Source organism: Myxocyprinus asiaticus, chromosome 34, assembly GCF_019703515.2.
Source record: "Myxocyprinus asiaticus isolate MX2 ecotype Aquarium Trade chromosome 34, UBuf_Myxa_2, whole genome shotgun sequence".
Lineage (NCBI taxonomy): Eukaryota > Metazoa > Chordata > Actinopteri > Cypriniformes > Catostomidae > Myxocyprinus > Myxocyprinus asiaticus.
The window spans coordinates 9,834,942-9,860,793 of NC_059377.1; the positions used below are offsets into that span (position 1 = coordinate 9,834,942).

The 25,852-nt window shown below is 44.5% G+C and overlaps 1 protein-coding gene across 4 annotated transcripts; it reads right to left on the reverse strand.

The window, feature by feature from the left end:
- Positions 1 to 574: 574 nt before the first annotated feature.
- On the reverse strand, positions 575 to 24,903 carry LOC127424875 (ras-related and estrogen-regulated growth inhibitor-like protein). Of its 4 annotated transcripts, none has more exons than XM_051670387.1 (8): positions 24,849 to 24,903; positions 24,294 to 24,317; positions 24,080 to 24,134; positions 23,460 to 23,614; positions 2,604 to 3,728; positions 2,415 to 2,468; positions 2,244 to 2,320; positions 575 to 2,155 (listed from the first exon to the last, which is right to left on the reverse strand). In XM_051670387.1, exons 5-8 carry the CDS (start codon positions 2,716 to 2,718, stop codon positions 1,739 to 1,741), a joined length of 663 nt encoding a protein of 220 aa, XP_051526347.1. In that variant the 5' UTR covers positions 2,719 to 3,728; positions 23,460 to 23,614; positions 24,080 to 24,134; positions 24,294 to 24,317; positions 24,849 to 24,903; the 3' UTR covers positions 575 to 1,738. The 4 variants fall into 4 exon arrangements, with proteins under 4 accessions (XP_051526347.1, XP_051526344.1, XP_051526346.1 ...); XM_051670384.1 differs by having other exon boundaries at positions 24,080 to 24,169; positions 24,849 to 24,886; XM_051670386.1 differs by lacking the exon at positions 24,294 to 24,317 and having other exon boundaries at positions 24,849 to 24,898.
- Positions 24,904 to 25,852: the final 949 nt, after the last annotated feature.

Consider the following 25,852-nt stretch of genomic DNA (forward strand, 5'->3'; position numbering starts at 1 on the left):
GCATGTGGAGGCTTCACGCCATCCACCGCGGCATCCACATTCAACTCACCACGCGCCCCACCGAGAACGAACCACATTATAGCGACCACGAGGAGGTTACTCCATGTGACTCTACCCTCCCTAGCAACCGGGCCAATTTGGTTGCTTAGGGTTAACCAACCATTTTTGAGATTTTGGTATTTTTCCATTCAAGTAGATAGGAGCTGCGCTGGCATGACTGGAAATAGTTTTCCTAGAGTGTTCCAAAGATGGCCGACAGTGGACTTGCTAGAGAGACTTTGATAAAGGGCTGAAATATTGTCCAGCACCAGAATCTTAAATTAAAGTATTAACAATGCAATTGTCAAAGGTTTAAAAAGTTTAAATTGTGAGATGTTTGTGACTAAAGCCTGATCTGTTACCTGGGAGCAACCACGCAAAGCCAAATTCTGAGACATGGGCAAATTTCAGATCCTATATGGCTTAATTTCTGCTATTATGCTTAAAAGGTAAGATATTATGTTTTATGACACATGCACTAAAGGGTAATTGAACTGTTACTACCTCAAAATGCAACAGAGAAATTCCAGTTCACTCAAATAATCATGTTTTATTATAAAACAATATTATCATAAGCCTCTGCAATAACAACATATCCAACAATCTGTATTTGGCAGTTATAAATAGGAAGTATCACAGGTGTATCAGAGAACATCTAATTACACACATTATGGACTTTTAAAATACATTATATTCAGCAAAGTTGTGGATAAACAGGGTGAAAATGGACCTAATTTTGAGATGCACCACAATAAATCACATTACTTCAATATACATGATTGTAGACAAAGATTTTCAATTTTGAGCATTTCACGTGACCTGTATGCAACACTTACGCAAAACAGTGTTAACCATCTCAACAATTTCACTAAGAAAAGCTACATTGTCACTGTATTCATTTATCAAGTGTTGAAGGACACATTTTAGAACCTCTCTCAATGGCTGCATAGACAAAGGGGCTTATAAGGAATTCTCTATTCAACAATTGCACTTATCAGCTACAGTGAAATAATAGTATAGCCTACATGAATTTACAGTTTACAACATATATTGAAAAACTGGGTGTGAGCACTGATACAAAGTTTTGTCCTTATGTGATAGTCAGTCGCACCTAATTTGAACATTCTTAGAACATTCAAGCATAAAGGTCCGTTCATACAGGATACCTGAAAAACAGTTAGACTGAGCGCAACTGAAAGGAAAAGAATGCAGGGGTCTTGAGGCGGACAGGACATAAGTCCTAATAAATGCAATCCTCATGGTGAGATATGCTGAAAAAACAAACAAAAAAAACAAAAAAAAAAAACAAAACGAGATGTGACGCACTATCTGACATATGTTTGCTACATAGATCAACAATTTAAAAAACAGCGCAGATAGGATGCAAGAACCGACTTGTCTGTTCACATGCATTCAAAAACATTGGAAAGCACATTGAGATGGAATAGAATTAACCGGAAAACGGCATCTTCAAAATTCGATGCTCATGACGCAAGACGCCATACAACGGCGAAGACATCCGTCTGACATATGTGTATATCGCAAATTGAATGCAAGAACGCGTCCTGTGTGAACAGCCCCCTAAGATTGTCAACTTGCAAAATCCAGTTGAGGTCACTAATCAAGTCTTTTGTTCCAATATGGATTTATTAAAGGGTTTAACCCTGAATCTTCCTCCGCTTTGAGGGGGAATATGAACTTATTCAGTCCGCTTCCTTCCAAAAACCGCCGACATGCTCCTCACGATACCTTTGAACCCCGCGGTGCCCTTCTTGAGCGCCCGCGCCTCTCGGATGAGTTCAAACAGTTCGTGAAACACCATCAACACACCGTGGTAAGTCTCAGCAGCGGAGACCTCAAAAAACCCACAGTCCGCCGAGAGCGCCAGCAGCCGACCCTCCTCACTGGACACCGTGCGCCGGTGTTGGAGGTCTCTTTTATTCCCCACGATGATAATCGGAGCTGTACTGGCCGGTTTCTGCTTGGCCTGCCGTATGCGCTGGACTTGTTGACGCACCACACTGAAGCTTGCGCGGTCACAGATGCTGTAAACAAGGATATAGCCGTCCGCCCATTGCAGCTGCCTTTCACTGATGCATCCTGGTTCCTCTCCATTCTGAGACAAAAGATTTACGCATTACTTCCATGCAAAACACTCACGGTTTCAACCATTTGTTCATCTTTAAATGTGCAATAAATATTACCTGCGGGCAAAGCGAGTCCCAAATGTTGAAACAAATATCACGACCGTCGATCTTGTCAGTATGGCTGTATATTGACTCTGTGGATGCAAAGAAAATGTGTTAAGCAAAGTGAGGGCTATTTTCCTGAAAATTACAATGGAGATCAAGTAGGCCTACCCAATCAATATTTACCTATATCTCCATATTCTCCTATAAACCGCCTGGTCAGGAAGCGCACAGTAAGAGCTGTGGATAGAATGAAAAAAGGGTGTTAGTGGTCTGCTTCAGACTGATATCAAATGAATACTGTAAATGTAAACTAGGCTACAACAAGCATATTTACAAAAGTAATGATATTAGACAGGCTGTTGTAGAACTCACCAGACTTTCCAACGTTCTCAGCTCCAAGTAACAAAATATTGGCCTCCACTTTCTGCTGATTGCCCTCCATGCTTTTGCTGCTATAGCGAATGCGTGTTTTCACTTGAACAACCATTGATGAGTTGTTAAGGCTGTTGGTAGACTCCTCACAGCGTGCAGGTGTTAGATATATAGATGCGCGCTCGGAAGCGTGTTTAAATAGCCTCACTGTGTGTGTGGGCGGGGCTTCTCCGACTCTGACCAATCAGACTGAAGAGCGTCAGTTTTGCGCTTTAATTCAGGCTACTACAATTAATCTCCTCAACCCACACGACAATACCATGTGCAATCATGTTTGTAGTATATTTACACAATAGCTACATTCAAAAATGTTGTTTTATATATTTATTTTGTTAAATGTTGTACAAAATAAATCTTTTTTTATTTTTTTGGTCAAATGTGAGTCTTGGATGAGTTAGCAAGTTTCCTTAGACGCTAAAGCATGAATTTATCAATAGTTTAGTAAATCAATAGAGTGTAGTTCTAATTCTATTTTATTAAAAGGCATGTGGGCATCTTGCTTTGGGTTAAACACATATGAGTAGCTAACTCTATTCTGTTTTATTAGGGCTCTTGCCAAGACATGACACCAATTCGACGTAGTACAGTACGGCGATGAATTGCAAATGATTCTAAATGAGAAGTTGTCTTTAGCAACTAATTACAACTACTTTACATTAGCAATACAACACGGGCCCATACAGATCTTCTCCATCTGCCTATGATTTTTCATGACAATACTAGAACGTAATTCTCCATTTGCCTTGAGGAGTGCTCCCTGCTTTTCAAATTAACCTTTAGATGCAAGAAGCGATTCCATTTTTGGTCAAGATTTGCATGAAAAGACAACTTTCTAAAACACTCAGAAATGCAAGACACTAGATCCAACTTTAATTCCTAATATTTTTTTTATTTTTTTTTTGAGCACCTTGCACAAACTCTTATTTCCATTTATTTGTCCTGATTGACACATACTATATGTATTAATAAAGAGCGACCACATTGGATAATTTTGCTACTGTTGTGAGGAGAAATACTTGAGGCGCCATCCAACCATCCGTCCACACTCTGGATACGCTGCTCCCCCTGGTGATCACACCAACAAATAACATTTTATAAACGGCGGAGACAGAAAAAAATAAAATAAAAAAACACACCCTGGAAATATTAAGCGAAAAAAATCTAAAAAAAAAAAAATAGGTAAAGACAGAAACCGATTTTTGGATATAACAAAAGAACATCCACATTATGGTAATAATGGTAAAATACAGTCCTGCGCACAACTTTCAAAACACGCAGTCGCAATATGCACTTCCAGTCATATGTACATGTTTTAACTCTGCTATTTAGTAAGGACAGTGTCGAAATTTACAGAATCCTAAACGAATTCTAAGGGAATAAAAATCAAACTGATGTTGAAATTGGCATTTTTGTCATTAAACAACACTAACATTTTGGATTTTTAGACGTGCCTGTGCAATGGTACGTTTTTTGTTTTTCATTCTTTGAAGTACCATGTGCCTAAATATTTAAATCTTTAACCAAATTAAAAAATGTATTTTAATTTAGTTAAAAATTACACAATTCAATTTGATGAACATTTTTTTTTATGAAATCTTAAAAATAGATTTGTTTTGTTTTTTTTGAGTGTATCACTACAATATGTTTTCATGAGAATCCCCAGAACTAAAGCAGTGTTGGAAAGAGTATTTAAAGAGAGAGAGGAATAGTAAGGGCCTTCTTCATTCTTTTTAGCACTTACCTGATATTCATCAGGACAAGTCAGTTTTATTTGTATTCATAACAATTGCAAGAGTGAAAAAATAAATAAAAAAACTTAGTGGAAAAACATGAGCAACGTTGAGGGAACAAACTATTGCCTTAAAACCTACCAACTGTAAAAATTAGAAGAACAAAAAAAAAAAAAAAAAAAAAAAAAAAAAATGCTTGAATATTTTAAAAATACTACAATTTGAGGTTCCTCAGATGCAACACTGGCAGAATCCTCTGGAGAACCTCTTGGCACCCTCAGTTTTCTTGGAATATAAGTTAAGTTCATCCAATAGCATTTGTGGCATAATGTTAATTGCCATAAAAATGCATTTAAACTTTCCCTCCTTTTCTTGAAAAAAAGCAAAAATCTGAGTAATACTGTATCTAGGGTACATATTCATGACAAAAAAATAGGGAGGAATAATGAATCAGGTTTCATATTTCTCTCTTGAATTCAAATAGTCCTAATGTTCTTTTTGGTTAACAACTGTGCTGATATATTGTTCCAGCACTAAGTGTGCTGCAGCAGTGCACACTGGTAACCAGACAGATGTTTGAGGGAAAAACAAACTCAATACAGAAATTTAACTTTTAAGTGGTAAATTGGTTTCCACAAAAAACCCTTTGAAAATATATTTTCTCAACTATGTACAAAAAAAAAAAAAAAAAAAAAATTACATTTCTCAAATCTAAATTACTGCACAGTCTAACATTGCAAGAAACAGGTGTCAACACTCCATGTTTTATTGTCAATCTCAAATTTTTTGAGGAAATAAAAGGGTATAAATAATGAAGCCAATTCAAGAAGCATTGCATACTCCACATAATCATTTTAGTAAGTGTTTTATCGAACCATAGTTTTCCAATTAAAATAATACTGCATTAAATTTCTATTAAACACTATTCTCCATTCAATATAAAACTGATGATCTCTTTCAAATATCTTAAGTGTGAAGAGTTCTTTTGTATGTATGTTGAAAATAAAAACATCAAATGGCAATACAACAACAGATATGAGACATTGGCATTATGCCAAGCAATTCAGTCAATAAACTCACTGCTAAGCTGCAGCTGGAACCCTTCTAGATGCTCCTTCAGCCTCTCTCTGACATCTCCACCCACCACTGTGGGCCTCAAGTTTGACTGAAGAGTAGCCTGACTGTTTCCCCACCCTGGAGATGTCACTACTGTTGAATCACATTTCACATTCAATCCATCTCTTTCCTCTGTTGCCTTTGACTGAATCTCTCCAATATTGAGGCTGCACAATCTCAGTCACGTTCTCTACATCAACTTTATCCCTTTCCCTTGTTTCAGCAGGAACTGACATCATCAGGACATGATAATTTGCTCTCTCCTGTACCCAGTAGAGCTTCTGTCCCTCTCCCTGCTCAACTTCTGTATTGCCCTTTTCCTTTGTAGCAAGCTCAGGGAGAAGTACTCCTTAGTGTGTCTGCATTACCTGGATCTGCTGCAGCTGGAATGGGGCAGAGGTATCCTGTTGTGTTGCAGAGTATTGTATAGGTCCAGACAGAGTATACATCTGTGGGTGCATTTCAGTTTGTGGTTGCAGATGCTGGAGTGTTTCAGTATTGTCTTGAAGCTCAAGAGAAGCTTGTTGCTCTGTTTTCAGCTGATGGGGTTGCACTTCCATGGTGAACACTTTCATCATGTCCTCATTTTCTGCACTCTCACAGTAATACAAGTAGCAGCTTTGCTGCTCAACAGGTGATGCATCAGTCATTGAGCTGTCTGACCTCTGATCTTTGAGTACCTTAGCTTTCCTTTTTACTTCCTTTATTCTCTTAGGCCTTAACCTAACTTGGTGTAGAGCCGAGGAGTACTCGACACTACCGTCCACCCAGGGGAGCGCCGCTGCCAACCGATGGGGGACGGAGTAGCCCGACCACCCGGACGCGGGGAACGGCCGCCGTCCGCGAGGTGAGTGGGGACGGGACTCCCCGACCGCCTGGAGCGAGGGAGCCACTGCCGGGGGCGGAGGAGTGCCCTGCCGTCCCCCGGGAACGCGGAGGGGTTGAGAAAAGACCGCCGTCCGCGGGTCTGGAGTGGTAGGGCCACTGCCAGGGGCGGAGGAGTGTCCCCATGGGACGCCGGGAACGCGGAGGGGCATTCTGTCCTCTGGGGGTCGGAGGTCTGACTCCGGTCCGCCCAGGGAGGAGCGACTGCCGTCCACCTGAGAGGATGGAGTAGTGATCGAGGACCCCTCTCCTCTCTCTCTCTGTCGCTCCGTGTTGGCCTTTCCCTCGCCATTTTGTTTTGTTGTTTTTCCCCTCCTGTCTCCTCCCAGGTCGAGGAAGGCGGGGATGACCCGCCGGCAGTCGGGGCGCAAGGCACGCCCCTCCCGGAGAGGAAGGGGGGGGGATGTACATCATGCCGGGGGCAGTATAGAGCCGAGGAGGGCGGGGCCGGGCTGGAATGACGCACGCCCGGTCCCCAATCAGCCTGATGGGGCACGCGAGGGATAAAGGCGGCTGGGGATGACAGTTCGAGAGAGAAAGAATGACAGGCAGCTGTACTGTGTGTTTATAGTTGTGTGTTTTTGTTTAAGTTGTTTATTAAATTATTATTTAAGTTGTCAAGCCGGTTCTCGCCTCCTCCTTTCCACTGAACCCCCTTACACTTGGATTCTGCGACCTTCATCGGGACCTACAGTTGCCTATTTGTACCCCATTACTTTGTTTCCTTCAGTGTCTCTTCCACAATAAATACAGCATCCTTCCTCTTTTTCTGCTGTGACTTTTGTCCTCATCTGTGCCTGTCCGTTCCATCCCTCTGCCAAAAGATCTATATCATCAGTTGTGCCTTCATTTGCAACCTCCTCTAATCCCTCCAGACTGCCACCTTGGTCTGAGGTGCAGCAGCGTAACCGGCTCTCCCGGCGTTGGGCGGCACTTAGAAGACGCAGTGCTTTTTCCAAGCTGTCAATGGCTTTGGTGTAACATTTACGCCACACAAGATGGCACAGCTGAGCACAGTTGTGCTCTTTCAGCAAATAGTGGGTTCTACTTGGAGGCGGAGGGAGGCGCTTCATGTAGCAGGATGGAGAAGGTGGACGAGTGGAAGGTTGAGGAGAGGAGAGGAGGGCTCAGGCTGATCATACAATGATCTTTCCACCGGAGTTTGAGCAGCCTTAGATGAAGACTGCCCTTGTTTTTTTTCCCCCTTTGCCATCTTCAGAACACCTAACACCCTCATCATCTGCTACTTGCTGTACCACAGTCTTATTGTTGAAGAGCTCCTGGCTCTCTGAGCCCTCGTTTTTGGTTGAATTTGTAACACTAAAGATTTTTTTGAAATATGCACATTTGGTATTTCACTCATCAGGTAAAAACAAAGTATATATAAGCTGTGTAGATGGTGCCTGATATGTTTGTCCACATTTGGAGGTCTTCCTCTCCATTTTGTACCACATTTCCCAGCAGAGCCTCTTTCGTGAGGCTGAATTTCAAATACTGTGGGAATTCCATCATCCTTCAGCCTGTGATAGCCACTGGAAAAGAAGAGAGATATACAGTGGGGTACACAAATCTGAGACAACACTGAAAATGTGGGATTATAAATCTAATTGAACCCTGTCAGTGTCAATTTGACCCATTTAAACTTTTATTCATTTAGGGTCATGAATGTGCATGCAAAGTTTGGACACATATGTGTTTTGGAAAAGCTGTGCACAATTTGTATACAACAATGTTTGCAGGTCAATTTGATCAACATACTTTTATGTTCAAAGTTAGTTGTGTAAACACAAATAAAAATATTTATTTAATGTGTCTGGTTCTCACTGCCCTGTGAGAGCAAAGGGAGCTCTCACACTTATTTTCAGTGCTGCAACAGACTTTTTCTGACACATCTGTAAGGGGGTTTAGAGGAAAGGAGGAGGCGAGAACCGGCTTGACAACCTAAATAATAATTTATTAAACAAAAACCCAACCAAAAACACACAACTAAAAACACAGCACAGCTGTCTGTAATTCTCTCTCTCTCGAACCGTCGTCCCCGGCCGCCTTTATCCCTCGCGCGCCCCATCAGGCTGATTGGGGACCGGGTGTGTCTCATTCCAACCCGGCCCCGCCCTCCTCGGCTCCACACTCCTCCCGGCGTTGCCTCAGGCCGGGGAGCCCCCGGCATGACGTACATCCCCCCTCACCCTTCCTCTCCGGGTGGGGGGGGGGCGTGCCTTATGCCCCGACTGCCGGCGGGTCCTCCCCGCCTTCTTCGACCTGGGAGGAGAAAAAAAACAACACAAAGTGGCGAGGGAAAGGCCAACACGGAGCGGCAGAGAGAGAGAGAGGAGAGAGAGAAAAAAAAAACCCTCACCGGTTCTCTGATGCGCCGTCGCGTGGTCCTCGATCACTACTCCACCCTCTCAGGCGGACTGCAGCCGCTCCTCCCCGGGCGGACCGGAGTCAGACCTCCGACCCCCAGCGGACAGAACGCCCCTCCGCGTTCCCGGCGTCCCGTGGGGACTCTCCTCCGCCCCTGGCAGCGGCCCTACCACTCCAGGCGGTCGGGGAGTCACTTCCCTCCTCCCCCCCGCGGACGGCGGTCTTCTCTCAACCCCTCCGCGTTCCCGGGGGACGGCAGGGCACTCCTCCGCCCCCGGCAGCGGCTCCCTCGCTCCAGGCGGTCGGGGAGTCCCGTCCCCACTCGCCTCGCGGACGGCGGCCGTTCCCCGCGTCCGGGTAGTCGGGCTACTCCGTCCCCCGTCGGACGGCAGCGGCGCTCCCCTGGGTGGACGGCAGTGTCGAGGACTCTGCGACGGGAATCCCTCCTCCTTCCCGGGTTTCGGCACCAGTGTAAGGGGGTTTAGAGGAAAGGAGGAGGCGAGAACCGGCTTGACAACCTAAATAATAATTTATTAAACAAAAACCCAACCAAAAACACACAACTAAAAACACAGCACAGCTGTCTGTAATTCTCTCTCTCTCGAACCGTCGTCCCCGGCCGCCTTTCTCCCTCGCGCGCCCCATCAGGCTGATTGGGGACCGGGTGTGTCTCATTCCAACCCGGCCCTCCTCGGCTCCACAACATCTAGTAAAATGAGCTCCAGAAGACTAACAGCCAAAGAAGTCCTTTCACAGATTTTGGGCTGTGAGACTGAAATAAATGACGAAATTTCTGAGACGGATGCTTAAGAGACAGAGGATGCTTCATAGACAGAGGGTAATGTATCTGAAAATCCAGAAGCTGAATTCTCAAAAAAGCACTTTGTACTAAAAATGTAAGCAAATTTGTGATATTGACCATGTTAACTCCTTTGAACAAAAGGGCAGATTTTCATGCTTCTATTGAAGCACACAAAGATGCTCTTAGGAACATTCTCAAATCATGCTGGATAACATGGATGTAACACTACTTAGTGGAAAGGAGGAGGCAAGAAGCAGATTTCCTGGTTCAGGTAGGAGTTTTAATCATGCACTCTGACGCTTACAGTTTCACACTTGTCGGTTTACAGGCAAACATTTACTCAAACACTTCCAGTTCAATACCCTAATAATACAACAGAATGCAGCGTCATGGCCTTTCTTGCGCCAGTCTCTCTCTCCCCATGCTATCTGAAATTAGAGACAGGGGTTAGACATAATTTAGCTCAGGTGTAAGCACCCTTACCGCTTTCTCTCTCTCCGGAGAGATGCTTGACCATGCCCCCGCTGCCACATATCCCCACCACCCGACACAGGCTGGGGCGGCATCCGGCCTGCCTACCACTCCCCCCATTCCTGGAAAGGAAGTTGGCGACAGCCATCTGCGCCCCCGGACTGTGGACCACCTTGAACTTAAACGCTGAAGAGCCAGATACCAACGGGTGATCCGCACGTTGGTATCTTTCATGCGGTGGAGCCACTGGAGTGGGGTGTGATCGGAACAGAGGGTGAAGGCCCACCCCAACAGGTAGTATCGGAGAGTGAGGACTGCCCACTTGATGGCGAGACGCTCCTTTTCCATGGTGCTGTACTTAGTTTCCCTCAACGAGAGCTTATGGCTAATGTACAGCACCGGGCGCTCCACCCCCTCCACCACCTGCGAGAGTACGGCCCCCAGCCCCCTGTCTGAAGCATCTGTCTGTAAAACAAAAGGGAGAGAGAAGTCAGGTGAATGTAAAAGCGGCCCCCCGCAAACTGCTTTAACTTGCGTGAATGCCCGCTGACACTGCTCTGTCCACTGGACCGGGTCTGGAGCTCCCTTTTTAGTGAGATCAGTCAGCAGGCTGGTGACGTCCGAATAATTAGGCACGAACATTCTATAATAGCCAGCCAGCCCCAGGAACTGTCTCACGCCCTTTTTAGTCTTGGGCCTCTGGCAGGTCGCAATCGCCGCTGTCTTGTCAATTTGGGGACGCACCTGCCCGTGGGCCAAGTGGAACCCCAGATACCGTACCTCCACCCACCCAATCGCGCACTTCTTTGGGTTTGCTGTGAGTCCCGCTCGGCGCAGCGATCTCAGAATCGCCCTCGGATGTTGCATGTGCTGCTGCCAATCATTGCTGTAAATGATGATGTCATCTAAATAGGCAGCGGCGTAAGCTGAATGCGGTCTGAGGATTCGGTCCATGAGATGCTGAAACGTAGCCGGGGCTCCAAACAAACCGAACGGAAGTGTCACAAACTGGTGTAAATCAAACGGTGTGGAGAAGGCGGTTTTTTCACAGGAAATTGGTGTCAAGGGGATCTGCCAATAACCCTTCGTCAAATCCAATGTCTAATAAAATTGAGCAGTGCCCAGCCGATTGAGCAACTCATCAACGCCAGGCATTGGATATGCATCATATTTAGACACTGCATTGACTTTCCTATAATCCGCACAGAACCGTACAGACCCGTCGCTCTTAGGCACTAGAACAACTGGGCTGGACCAATCACTGTGGGATTCTTCTATTACCCCCATATCAAGCATTGCATCCAATTCTTCCCGAACGAATTTCTTCTCATGTTCGGGTAATCGGTAGGGGCGGCTACGTACCACGACCCCCGGCTCGGTCTCGATGTGGTGGTGAATGAGGTTTGTACGCCCCGGTAGAGTGGAAAACACATCCGCAAACTCCTGTTGCAACCTAGCAACCTCCGCGAGAGGTGGTCTCCGCAAGTGACCGGGGTGAACTGTTTATGTTTTGAACTCACCTCTGGTCCGAGCTCCACCTTCTCAGGAACTACCGTAGCCAATGTCACAGGGACCGCCTCCCTCCCCAATTTCAGGAGATTGAGGTGGTATATTTGACGTGTGCCCCCTCTATCGGTTCGTTTAACCTCAATCTCCCACTCGTCATGTGACCTCAAAGGGTCCTTGCCACTTGGCGAGTAATTTAGAGCTCGATGTGGGAAGCAATACAAGCACTTTATCTCCCGGTGCAAATTCCCTTAGCCGAGTTCCCCTGTCATATAGTCGGCGCTGTCTTGAGCTTGGAGCAAATTCTCCTGTGTTAGTTGCCCCAGAGTGTGGAGATTTGCTCTAAGATCAAGAACGTATTGAATTTCGTTCTTACTATTTGAAAGTCCCTCCTCCCAGGCCTCTCGTAATACATCAAGCACACCGCGTGGGCGTCGCCCATACAGCAGTTCGAATGGGGAGAAGCCAGTGGAGGCTTGCGGGACCTCTCGTACTGCAAATAACGGGGTCGAGCCATTTATCCCAATTTCTAGCATCGTCGTGCACGAACTTACGAATCATGTTTTTGAGAGTTTTATTAAATCGTTCCACCAGGTCATCTGTTTGAGGATGGTACACGCTGGTGCGAATTGATTTAATACTCAACAATTCGTACAGCTCGCATAGTGTCCGTGACATAAACGTTGTGCCCTGATCAGTGAGGATTTCTTTCAGAATCCCCACCCGGGAGATTATTTTGAAGAGTGCCTCCGCAACACTGCGTGCTGAAATGTTGCGAAGAGGCACTGCTTCCGGATATCGCGTTGCATAGTCCACTAGGACCAATACAAAGCGATGTCCGCGTGCTGACCGTTCTAATGGCCCGACGAGGTCCATACCAATTCTCTCAAAGGGGACCTCGATCAACAGAAGAGGGTGCAATAGTGCTTTTGGAGTGGCCGGTGGGTTAATCAACTGGCATTCGCAGCATGCCGCACACCACCTGCGGACATCGCCGCCAATGCCCGGCCAATAGAAGCGGGCTATTAGACGGTTCAGTGTTTTCCTTTCTCCTAAGTGACCCGCCATGGGATTATAATGAGCCGCCTGGAATACCATTTCCCGACTGCTCCATGGTATCAAAAGTTGGGTTGTATCTTCTTTAGTCTAAGCGTCCTGTGTCACTCTATACAACCGCTCATTTATAATCGCAAAACAGGGCTATGAAAGAGTGATGTCAGGCTGGAGTCGTTGACCATCGATGACTCTCACTTGGTCGAATGCGTGTTTGAGGGTCTCGTCTTGTGACTGCTCCAAAGGGAAATCCCCCTCAGGGAATTCCCTGAGAAGGGGAGGAGCTGCAGCCTCTCCCCCTCTATCATCATTACGACGTGGAGCTGTCGAGGACGGCCCAGGCTCCGCCTCCCCTGCCAGAGCATCGCACATTGCACATTTCCCTAATTCCATACAGGACCCATCCGCACAAATTCCCTTTAATACAACTCTAAATTCAGGCCAATCAGTCCCCAAAATCAGTGGATGGGTGAGGCGGGAACTAACCGCAGCCTCCACTCTATGCTTTTTCCCCTGGAATTTAATCGTCAGGGTCACCACCGGATACTTGTGAATATCCCCGTGCACACATTTCACCCTCACCGTTTTAGTTTAGGCCTGGTCGGGGGCAGCCTGCGGGAGGTCAGAGACCCGCACCACCGTTCCCAGCTCCATCAGAGGGCACTGATCCCGTAAGTAGCCGGGTCCCCGCACCTCCAGCAGGCTGGCTCAGGCGCTACGCCCGCACTTGCACTTGCTCCTGGCTGAGGAGGCTCCAGATCGCCTGTCGGTCCTCTGCTTGAGCACGCATTAGCTCCACAAACTGGCGGTCTTGATCTTGCTGGAGCTCAAGCAGGGTTTGCTGGTGGTTCCGATGTAAGCCAGTGAGGGCTTGGAGGATCTCAGCCAACTGGAAGGACTCTACGGGGTGACTTCCATCCATCTTCAAACCTTTTCCCGGGTTTCGGCACCAGTGTAACACTACTTAGTGGAAAGGAGGAGGCGAGAAGCAGATTTCCTGGTTCAGGTAGGAGTTTTAATCATGCACTCTGACGCTTACAGTTCCACACTCGTCGGTTTTACTCAAACACTTCCAGTTCAATACACTAATAATACAACAGAATGCAGCGTCATGGCCCTTCTTGCGCCAGTCTCTCTCTCTCCCCGTGCTTACTGAAATTAGAGACAGGTGTTAGACATAATTTAGCTCAGATGTAAGTGCCCTTACCGCTTTCTCTCTCTCCGGAGAAATGCTTGACCACGCCCCCGCTGCCACAATGGATTATCAGGTTTTGCCAGGGTTAATAATTAGTTGTGTTAAATTGAAGTAACTAATTAGTCATTTTAGTGACATTTTTGCCCTTTAAAGAAAATGCCATTCGAATAGAATTCAATTAGTCTATATTTCATCATGTCATATTCATTCATTTTAATCATGTTTAACAAAATATTCAAAAACCTGAATGAGCGGTTGCATGCCACTCCCCCGAACATACAGGAAAAAAAGGAGCTGGTATGCAACCGCTCATTCAGGTTTTATGCTGAGGAGCCGAGACAAGGTCTGGCCATTTCAGTGGGTAGTTCAGTGTTGTGTCAGGAGGGACACAATGTCTCGTTCCCTCCATCAGGGAATAGAAGTTACAAAAGTAACCATGATGTTCCCAATCTGTCACTCACTCAACGTTGTGTCGATGTAGTGACACTAGGGGTCCCTATACAAAACGCCGCAACTGGCTGAACTGTGTTATGTGAAATGGTGGTGTGTGACGGGCAGACAACTTTGTGCCTCATAGCCAGCACACCAGGCTGACACGTAACCTCCCCCAACATAGTTATGAGTGTCGAACGGCCCTTTGGGGACAAGTTGACTACTCAAAAGATAGAGACAGGCAAGCCCAGTCGTGGCGTCTTTTCCCCTTCTTTTTTTTCACTCCCTAAAAAAAGGGGGATTATCCGACTGGGCCGACCAGGTCTAGTCGGGAGTGTCCCTCCCAAGGGGAGGACACCGCGGAGACCACACCTCACCCAGAGAGAGGGGTGATATTTAAGTGGAAAATACGTCACATGGTCTTGCCAATCATGTGGAGAAGTCTAATGTCGCGAGGAGTGTGAGGTCCGAGAACCACGTCTGGATGGGCCAGTAGGGTGCTACCAGGACAACCTGCTCCTCGTCCTCCCTGACTTTGCACAGTGTCTGTGCAAGTAGGCTCACTGGGGAAAAATGCATATTTGCACAGTCCATGGGGCCAGCTGTGTGCCAGCGCGTCTATACCGAGAGATACCTCGGTCAGGGTGTACCAGAGCGGGCAGTGGGAGGATTCTTGGGAGGCGAACGGGTCTACCTGTTACTGTCTGAATCGACTCCAGATCAGCTGGATCACCTGAGGGTGGAGTCTCCACTCTCCCCTAAAGGTAACCTGCCATGAAAGCGCATCCGCTGCAGTGTTGAGGTCGCCCGGGATGTGAGTGGCTTGCAGCAACTTGAGGTGCTGCTGACTCCAGAGGAGGAGATGGCGGGCGAGTTGTGACATACAATGAGAGCGCAGACCGCCTTGGCGGTTGACATATACTACTGTTGCCGTGTTGTCTGTCCGAACTAACAATTGCTTGCCCTGGATCAATGGCTGTAACTCAAGGCAGTTTATGTGCCCATTGCAAACGGCGCCCCAGCCCATCTTGGAGGCGTCTGTCGTGACCACGACGTGCCTGGAGACCTGCTCTAGGGGAACGCCTGCCCGTTGAAATGTGAGGTCGGTCCAAGGGCTGAAGAGGCGGTGACAGACTGGCGTGATGACCACGCGATGTGTCCCACGGCGCCATGCCGCCATGACCCATCCACGAACGCTGTCTCCGTGTGAGCAACGCCCAGACACGAAAGACAGTGATCATGACTGTCAGAAGGTGAGAGATAATGAGCGCAACCAGGAATAACACACAAAGGAAAGTCATCTTTAAAAAGACGCATCTTTAAAAAGATGTTCCGTGTGTGCCACTCTTTTAGAGAAATATACTCTTTTATTTCTGCCGAAGCACCCAGGGGCATTCTCTGCAGTGCACCAGTGCAGAAGGGGGAGAAGCCGCTGAAATGCGCCGTCAGATCCAGCAGAGGTGAATGAACAGTGCTATTCAGCTCAGTGAGCATGACCGTTCGGCTCCGAAGAGAAAATCTGAATGAGTGGTTGCATACCAGCTCCTTTTATACCCGTATGTTCGGTCAATTTTCATTGGCCTTTTATCAAAGACCAGAGATGTCTCGGGCTCCCAAGAGTGACCCCTAGTGTCACTACATCGACACAACGTCGAGTGAGTGACAGATAGGGAACAACATTCACATGCAAGTTATGCATTCTGACAAGCGTGTAACTTAGTTCAAGTTCATTTGATAATTTGCTTCATTGTTTGTGCACATGTAAGTTGTAATATAATGTTTATGTTGTGGATATAGCTGATTAATGTCACATATATGTGTTTGAGTGAGGTAATTAACCTGTTAGTTAATTGTATATGAGTGCTCAGCAGTTGCAGATCACACAGCTCAAGCGGGGAAATCCCCAATAAACTGGATTATTTGAATTAGTTCTTTCTAGATTTTTCTTTCTTATAAATAACTAAAACAGTTTTAGTGCTTGATAATATCTTGCAACCATATGTTTGAATTAAAACCCTTTGATTGTCATCATGATGCTTCTTGTCTTTATCATTTAAAAAAAATAAAACTTCAACAAACATTTTTGAAAATTAAACTGTCAAATTGTTATGTTGAATATAGTTATAAAGCGTGTATACAAGTATAAAAGCGAAGCAGTGTGGCTGGAAAACCAAAGTTTATCCAGATGAAGTGGGATGCAGAGGATTTGTGGCATCATATATCATCAAACTGTTGAAAGAACTCAGAATCCAAGGTCAGGCTTTGTGGAAAACCATCAGAGAAGTCTCAGAGGTGGCAGAAAGAAGCAGCCAGTGGATTTGGCTCAAGCGGAATGACCCGTGCTGGGCCCCAAGTAAAGCAACATAAACCACTCAAGAACTCCCACCTGTCAACCTTTCAGCCAGCTGCAGACTTCACCAACAGGGTAAATTTCGGGAACGGTTGAGCACGGGACACAAGCTGAGGACTGATCATCCTGCAGCGGGCCACCCTTGTGGCGGATGTAGTGTTGAAAGGCCAAAACACCCAACAATGCAAGGGCACACTACTGATGATGTGTCCCGTGCCTAATTGACCCAAAATGGTACCCCTGGCCAAGATTTATCTCCCACACAACTCAGAGAATCCCCACCAGTTGATCGTCTACCACTCCCAACAACAAGGCAAATCTTGGAAAAGTGCTAACCACCTATTGGCACAAGGGACAGTTTTAACATCTCGTCCTGTGTTTTTGATTCTTCTTTGTGACGATTAAATTGCATTAAATAAGAAAAGTGCTAATTGGAAGCAATTTCATTAGTGAACGCAGACAACTGGACCGTGACCCATAATAGCCGCATAAAAGCAATCAGCCCTCATTACCAAACATAGAGCTAAACTTTACTCAAAATCAAACAAATGCACACAGAAGATATAAGGAACTTCCTGTTTCATATTTTTAGCCATAAATTTCTTGCTGTGCCATGGCGACACCATTCAAAATATGAAAAATCCATTAGCAATTTAGCATCTACAATGTCTTGGCATGATGTTGCACAATTTTGGTGCCAGCTTGAGATTTTCAGAAAATTCAAAATGGCTGACTTTCTGTTGGGTGGAGCTAATAATTGTATGAAAGTTGTTTGGCTTTATGAGAACAATATATGTACCAAGTTTGGTGACTGTAGGTGAAAATGGGGGTGCTACAGAGCCCCCCCCCCCCTTGCATGACCATTTTCAAGGGGGTGCTACAAAGCCCCCCCCACAACTTTCCCAAGCCCTAATGGACGACGACTCTGATGTGTGTGCAAAATTTCAAGTGTTTTCACATGTTAAGTACCCCAAAAGTACCAAAAACCTTAAAAATAATAATAAATATAGCTGCAAGCAGCAATGACAGGCCCAAGCACAACTGGTCCATTTCCACCCAGTGGCTTTTGGAAAACGATGCAAGGTGGACACATGCATTTGGCTTTTGACATTATTCCAAGCAATTTTGAAGCAATTTGGGTAAATATAAGAGGATTATTTTAAAGTCTGTCGTAAGAGCCACACTTCCTGCTGCCAGGTGGTGGTGCTATGACCGTGACCCATGTGATTAGCCACCAAGACTAAACATACATCTCAATTTTGATCTAAATCACACACTTTCTGTTTCCCATTTTTCACCATTAATTTAATGCCTCGCCATGGCAACACCGTTTGATATATCAAAATCTGTTCGAAATTTTGCATCTTCAATGTCTTGGAATAATGTTGTCTAAATGTGGTGATGGTCTCATGAATCATCTGGGAGGAGTATTTAAAACTTCAAAGACTGCAATATTACAAAATCCAAAACGGGCCAAAACGGAAGACTTGCTGTTCGGTGGACCTAATGACTATAATTATGAAAGTTGTCCAGCTTGATGAGAACTATATATGTGCCAAGTTTGGTGACTGTAGGGGAAAAGGGGGTGCTACAGAGCCCCCCCGCAACTTCTGTTCAGCCCTATTGGCCGATGACTCTGATGTGTGTGCAAAATTTCATGAAATGTTAAACATACCATGTGCCTCAAAAACACCCAAATACAGGAAGGAATAATAATGGCAACAGTATTTAAAATATCAAATATCCATTTACAAATTTACATCAGCAGTGTCTTGACATTATCTAAAGAATTTTGAAGCAATTAATGTAAACACAAGTGGGCTATTTCAAAGTCTGTTAAAAGTTACATACTTCCTGCTGCCAGTTGGTGGTGCTATGACCGTGACCCATAATAGCCACATCAATGTGATCAGCCCCCATTACCAAACATACAGCTGAATTTTTATCAAAATTACACAATGCACACAGAAGATTAGGCACTTCCTGTTTTCTATTTTTCGCCATAAATGTATTACTTCGCCATGGCGTCACTGTTCAAAATATCAAAATTCTGTGTGAAATTTAGAATCTTCAATGTCTTGGCATAATATTGCCTAAATTTGGTGATAATCACATCAATCCCCTGGGAGGAGTATTCAAAAGTTCAGGGCCTGCAATTTAAAAAAAAAATGCACATTCAATCCAAAATGGCCGACTTCCTGTTGGGCGGAGCTAATGACTATAATTTTGAAAGTTGTCCAGCTTGATGAGAACAATATATGTAGCAAGCTTGGTGACTGTAGAAGAAACTGACCCCATCACTTTTATCAAAAGGTGGTGCTACAGAGCTTCCCCAGCCATGCCCATGTGTTAACTTTTTCCTAGGCCTATTGGCCGACAATTCTGATGTGTGCAAAATATTGTGAAAATTCAAGCATGCCAAGTACCTCAAAAACATGTGAATATACATAAAAAATGCATTTTTTTTTGATGTACTCAAGATGGTGCCGAGTATGGCTGCTGCATTGCGAGCTCCGACACAACATAGCAATGTTTTGTTTGTTTTGTTCACAATTCTTATTTTTTTTGTCTTGGATGTTGTCTACCTTATTGTCTACAACAGACAAACACTTTTGGACATTGGTTCAGCGATCTCACACTGAAAACCGGACTTCACATTCCTCAATGCCGACCTGCTGTTTACAAACACGCAAGCGGAGCCCTTTGTCTGGGCTGCACGGCTGAGGAAACGCAGGAGGAAAAGGGGAAACAGCCGGCATTCTCATCAGAGTAAGACGCCGCGCAAATCGACCCCCGCTACCCACTATTCTACTGGCAAACGTTCAGTCTCTGGATAACAAGCTCTGCGAGCTGAAAGCGCGGATCTCTTTCCAACGAGAGACAAGGGACTGCTGCATTATCTGCCTAACAGAAACTTGGATGTCTGCAGAGATTCCAGACTCAGCCATTGAACCCGCGGGGTTCTCTGTGCGCCGAGCGGACAGAGCGAAAGACATCTCAGGTAAAAGCAGAGGAGGTGATGTATGTTTTATGATCAACAAATCCTGGTGTGATCAGAGGAACGTACATTCCATCAAGTCTTTCTGTTCTCCCGATCTGGAATTTCTTATGCTTCTGTGTCGACCATTCTGGCTACCGAGGGAATTCACAGCGGTCATTATCACAGCTGTGTACATCCCCCCACAAGCCGACACAGACCGGGCACTCAAGGAACTGTATGGGATTATAAGTGAGCAGGAAACCGCGCACCCTGAGGCCGCGTTTATTGTGACCGGGGACTTTAATAAAGCCAGTTTAAAATCAGTCGCACCAAAATATCACCAGCACATTAGTTTCAACACACGAGGGGACCGGGTTTTGGACCATTGCTCCTCTCTATTCCGGGATGGCTACAAATCCCTCCCCCGCCCACCATTTGGCAAATCGGACCACTCTTCCATTCTGCTTCTGCCCGCTTACAGGCAGAAATTGAAACAGGAAGCACCCACCCTCAGAATGATCCAGTGCTGGTCGGACCAATCAGACTCTATGCTACAAGACTGTTTTGATCACACGGACTGGGAGATGTTCCGGTCCGCCTCTGATGACGACATCGAGCTTTACGCTGATAGCGTAATGTGTTTCATCAGAACGTGCGTAGAGGAAGTGATTCAGACCAGAACTGTACGAATCTATCCGAATCAGAAGCCATGGATCAATAGCGATGTTCGCATGGCACTTAATGTGTGGACCTCCGCTTTTAATTCCGGGAACGCGGAGGAGCTTAAACAAGCCAGTTATGCCCTCCGAAAAATTATCAAAACAGCAAAACGCCAGTACAGGAGCAAGATTGAAGGACAGTTTAACACCACCAACTCTAGAAGCATGTGGCAGGGAATTAACATCATCACGGACTTTAAAGGGAATAAAAACTCCGCCATGAACACCGCTGCCTCTCTACCGGATGAGCTAAATACTTTTTATGCTCGTTTCGAGGGAAATAACACCGCCCTCGCGGAGAGAGCTCTCGCGGCTGAAGCTACAGAGGTTAGTTCACTCTCCGTCTCTGTAGCGGATGTAACCCGATCCTTCCGAAGGGTGAATATCCGCAAAGCCGCGGGCCCAGACAGCATTCCGGGCCGCGTCATCAGAGCGTGCGCGAACCAGCTGGCTGGTGTTTTTACGGACATTTTCAACCTTTCCCTCTCTTTGTCTGTAGTCCCCACATGCTTTAAAACATCCACCATTGTGCCTGTACCAAAACAATCAAAAATAACTTGTTTAAATGACTGGCGTCCTGTTGCTCTGACCCCCATCATCAGCAAATGTTTTGAGAGACTAATCAGAGATTACATCTGCTCTGTATTGCCACTCAATCTTGACCCGCTGCAGTTTGCTTACCGCAACAACCGCTCCACTGATGATGCCATTGCATCTAAAATACACACTGCTCTCTCCCACCTGGAAAAAAAGAACACTTATGTGAGAATGCTGTTTGTAGACTACAGCTCAGCATTCAACACCATAGTGCCCTCCAAGCTAGATGAGAAACTCCGGGCTCTGGGCTTAAACAGCTCGCTGTGCAGCTGGATCCTGGACTTCCTGTCAAGCAGACGCCAGGTGGTTAGAATAGGCAGCAACATCTCCTCATCACTAACCCTCAACACTGGAGCCCCACAGGGCTGTGTTCTCAGCCCACTACTGTATTCCTTGTACACACATGACTGTGTGGCAGCACATAGCTCCAATGCCATCATTAAGTTTGCTGATGACACGACGGTGGTAGGTCTGATCACTGACAATGATGAAACAGCCTACAGAGAGGAGGTGCACACTCTGACACACTGGTGTCAGGAGCACAACCTCTCCCTCAGCGTCAGTAAGACAAAGGAGCTTGTGGTGGACTTCAGAAGAAAAGACAGAGAACACAGTCCCATCACCATCAATGGAGCACCAGTGGAGAGAGTCAGCAGCTTCAAGTTCCTGGGTGTCCACATCACTGAGGAACTCACATGGTCCGTCCACACTGAAGTCGTTGTGAAGAAGGCTCATCAGCGCCTCTTCTTCTTGAGACGGCTGAGGAAGTTTGGAATGAACCGCCACATCCTCACATGGTTCTACACCTGCACTGTGGAGAGCATCCTGACTGGCTGTATCTCCGCCTGGTACGGCAATAGCACCGCCCACAACCGCAAAGCACTTCAAAGGGTTGTGCGAACTGCCAGACACATCATCGGAGGTGAGCTTCCCTCCCTCCAGGAAATATATACACAAGGCGGTGTGTGAAAAAAGCTCGGAGGATCATCAGAGACTCCAGCCACCCGAGCCATGGGCTGTTCTCACTGCTACCATCAGGTAGGCGGTATCGCAGCATCAGGACCCGCACCAGCCGACTCCATGATAGCTTCTTCCCCCAAGCAATCAGACTTCTGAACTCTTGATCTCCCATGATCAAAATACATCAGCACTGCACTTTATTACCCTTACTCTTATATCTCACACCGGACTGTCATAAATTATATTATTATTATATTATGTTCTCTCTTAACAACTGACTATCAACTGACAGCCTGAATGTCAATACAGTACAATACTGTACATTCTATATATATATATATATATATATATATATATATATATATATATATATATATATATATATCACACACACACTACTTTTTTTTTTTTAATTTTTAATTTTTATTGAATAATGTGTATCTATATAGTAAAAAAAAAAACAACAACAAAAAAAACAGCGTATTGTATACTGTACAGTGTATGTTATTATTTGTATATTGTTGAGTGTAATTATGTGTATAACAGATGTTTAAATTGTGTTCTGTTAAATTGATGTTATCGTAAATTGGTATATGTCTCATCACTGTCACGACTGCTATGTTGATCGGAACTGCACCCAAGAATTTCACACACCATTGCACTTGTGTATATGGCTGTGTGACAATAAAGTGATTTGATTTGATTTGATTTAAAAAGGAATAAATACATTTAATGAGTTGCCATGGCAACACTATTTAAGATATCCCTTGACAATTTTACATCAGCAGTGTCTTGACAATATTCTAAAGAATTTTGAAGCTAGTCATGTAAACATAAGAGGGCTATTTCAAAGTCTGTTAAAAGTGACATACTTCATGCTGCCAGTTGGTGGCGCTATGACCGTGACCCATAATAGCCACATAAATGTGATCAGTAAGGCTAAACATACGGCTCAATTTCAATGTAAATCACACGATGCATGCAGAAGATATGAGACACTTCCTGTTTCCCACTTTTTGACGTTATTTTATAGCGTCGCCATGGCAACACCGTTCAATATATCCAAAATATGTTCGCATTTTAGCATCGTCAATGTCTTGGTATGATGTCACCCACAACTGATAACATGAATCCCCCTGTTGGGTGGAGCTTATGACTGTCAGAGCGAAAGAGGTCTGGTTTGATGAGATCTATATATGTACAAAGTTTGGTGACTGTAGCCCAAAAGGGATGTGCTACAGAGCCCCCCGAACATGACCATCTTCTAGGTGGCGCTACAGAGCCCCCTCTACACGCCCATGTATGAACTTTTGCCAAGCCCTAATGGCCGACAACTCTGACGCGTGTGCAATTTCACGGGTTTTTGTGCATGTTAAGTGCCCCAAAAGCCCCCGAAACCTTGAAAAATAATAATAATAATCCATAGAAGAACAATAGGGCCTCCACACTTTCAGTGCTTGGGCCCAAATAATAATAACAATAATCCTTAGAAGAACAAAAGGGCCCCCCGTACTTTCAGTGCTTGGGCCCTAATAATCTTTAGAAGAACAATAGGGCCCCTGCACTCTCAGTGCAAGGGCCCTAAAAAAAGAAGCAAACAGTAATAACATTTTAACATAAGTGAGATACACACGTGACTCCTGAGTGTTCAAAGTGCTCAGGGTGAAGTGTTTAGAGCAGAAATAGATGAAGCCACTCTGAGGTTCTCACTGGCCTTTTCCCACGGGGCCTTTGCGATGGGAGTTGATAATCCAGGTTGTTCTGTGAGGGTTTCCCTTCTTTGGGAACCTAGAGAAAACAAGTAACACAACAGACAAGATTACCACTACAATATCGCTTAATAAAACAAGTCGCTGTTGTGGATCAGTTACCTCCTTAGCACTACTGAGATACAGTATAATCATCATCATGCTGCTATACTGCCAATGCAAAAGATTACAAACAACCTCAGGCTTCATAAAAACATTGCAGTAGTTCATCACTAGGTGGCAGATTTTAGTCATATTAGGGCCTGTGTTGAGATAAGATCCCATGATGATGCATATTTTAGTGCAGAGAATATGGTAGTCTTCAATATCCTAAACTGAATACTGAGCCATCACTTTATATTGCACATTTTAATTTGAAAATTGGGTTTAAAATGCTTAAACCAAACTTAAACCACCGAATGTCTATAGAAATCTAAACTATAGGCCACAGCTTATTAATTTCAATATGACCACAGCTGAAAAAAAAAAAAAAAAGTATACACACCTGTGGAAAGTGATTCCAGATTTCCGAATATATTTTGTGTCCCGTGACTTATAACCTAAAACAAAGCAGTGTCTGGGCATCATGAAAAATCTGTTTTGTAACAAATAAGGTTATATTGTCATATGTTCACTTTAAAGATGTCCACGTATACTTTTTAGATACACACACTAGTATACATTCATGTCAATACATTTTAACTATCCAATTCCTCCACCTTTTCAAATGTTGCTACACTCTGCTGTTGGATATTGTAAAAAGAAGAAGAAGAAAAGAATACATAAAGAATTAATACAGAAATGTAACATAATAATACTTATACATTTTAAAAATAAACTATTAAATAAATTAAAACAAAAATAAATTCAGCTGTAAAAACTTTGTGGAAATGTATAGATATGATATAAACACATCGAGTTATTTGCTTATTAATGAATTATTAATTAATTAAAAAATAATTTGTCTGTCAAAATTAGATTGCATGCCCTACTTTTGTCAGTTCATACTTTAATGGTACCCTTACACTATAATAGTTTCTGTTCATTCAGTATATTGTGTTTCGCGATCGCGGTATCGATATAACTTTATTAGTCAGTAATGTCTTCGTGTTTACACAACATTCGGCTAAAACAGCCATTACTGAAGCGGATGTGGAAATCTCTCTGATCGGAATACAAATATAATAAGCCAGTCTATTGAATCACAAGAAGCTGGCTGAAAAGACTATTATTTTTCAGCGATACATGTCTTTAAAATCGTCCTTTAAACTCACCACGACGGCCTGCCTGCGACCTCACGAAGATGGCCGTTGTCTTCTTCCTATGTGCTCTATATTAAACTCCGCCTTCCTGCATCAGCCAATCACAGCTATGAGTTTATGTGACGTTGGGAGAGGTGACGTTTATGGTGGATTTTCTTTTCTTTTTTAGAGCCTCTCATAATCAGTATCAGAATCAGAATGAGCTTTATTGCTAAGTATGCTTACACATACAAGGAATTTGTCTTGGTGACAGGAGCTTCCAGTACACAACATTAAAAAAACAGCAACAAGACTTTTAAAAAAAATAATTAAAAATTGAATAAAAAATAAATAAATATTGAAAAGAAAAAAGTATATTTAGAATACACAATAGACAATATATATATACACACACATAGCCCTTTTCAGTTCCAGCATGACAATGCCCCTGTGAACAAAGTGAGGTCCATAAAGAAATGGTTTACTGTGTCTGGCGTGGAAGAAATTGACTGGCCTACACAAAGCCCAGACCTGAACCCCACTGATCACTTCTGGGGTGAACTGGAACAGCAACTGTAAGACAGGCCCCATCCACCAACATCAGTTCCTGACCTCACTGATAGCCTTGTGTCTGAATGAGAGCAAATCCCTGCAGCCATGTTACAACATACAGTAGAGTGGAAAGCCTTCCCAAAAGAGTGGAAGCTGTTATTACAGCAAAGGGGGAAATTGATGCCTAAGGTTTTAAATAAAATGTTCATCAAGCACATATGGTGTCCACAAACCTTTGGTCATTTAGTGTATATACACACATACATACATACATACATACACACACACACACACACACACACACACACACACACACACACACACACACACACACACACACACTATATATATATATATATATATATATATATATATATATACATACATACACATACATACACACACATACAGACACACACATACATACATACACACATACACATACGTAGTGCAAATCTAAATACAAATTGGTTATATACAGTGCA

Excerpts from the sequence above, each read along its gene's own strand:
- LOC127424875 (XM_051670387.1), bottom strand. The coding sequence starts at position 2,718 with ATGGTTGTTCAAGTGAAAACACGCATTCGCTATAGCAGCAAAAGCATG. Across the intron at positions 2,469-2,603 it reads TGAGAACGTTGGAAAGTCTG|CTCTTACTGTGCGCTTCCTG; the intron begins GTGAGTTCTACA and ends TTCTATCCACAG. Across the intron at positions 2,321-2,414 it reads AGGAGAATATGGAGATATAG|AGTCAATATACAGCCATACT; the intron begins GTAAATATTGAT and ends TTGCATCCACAG.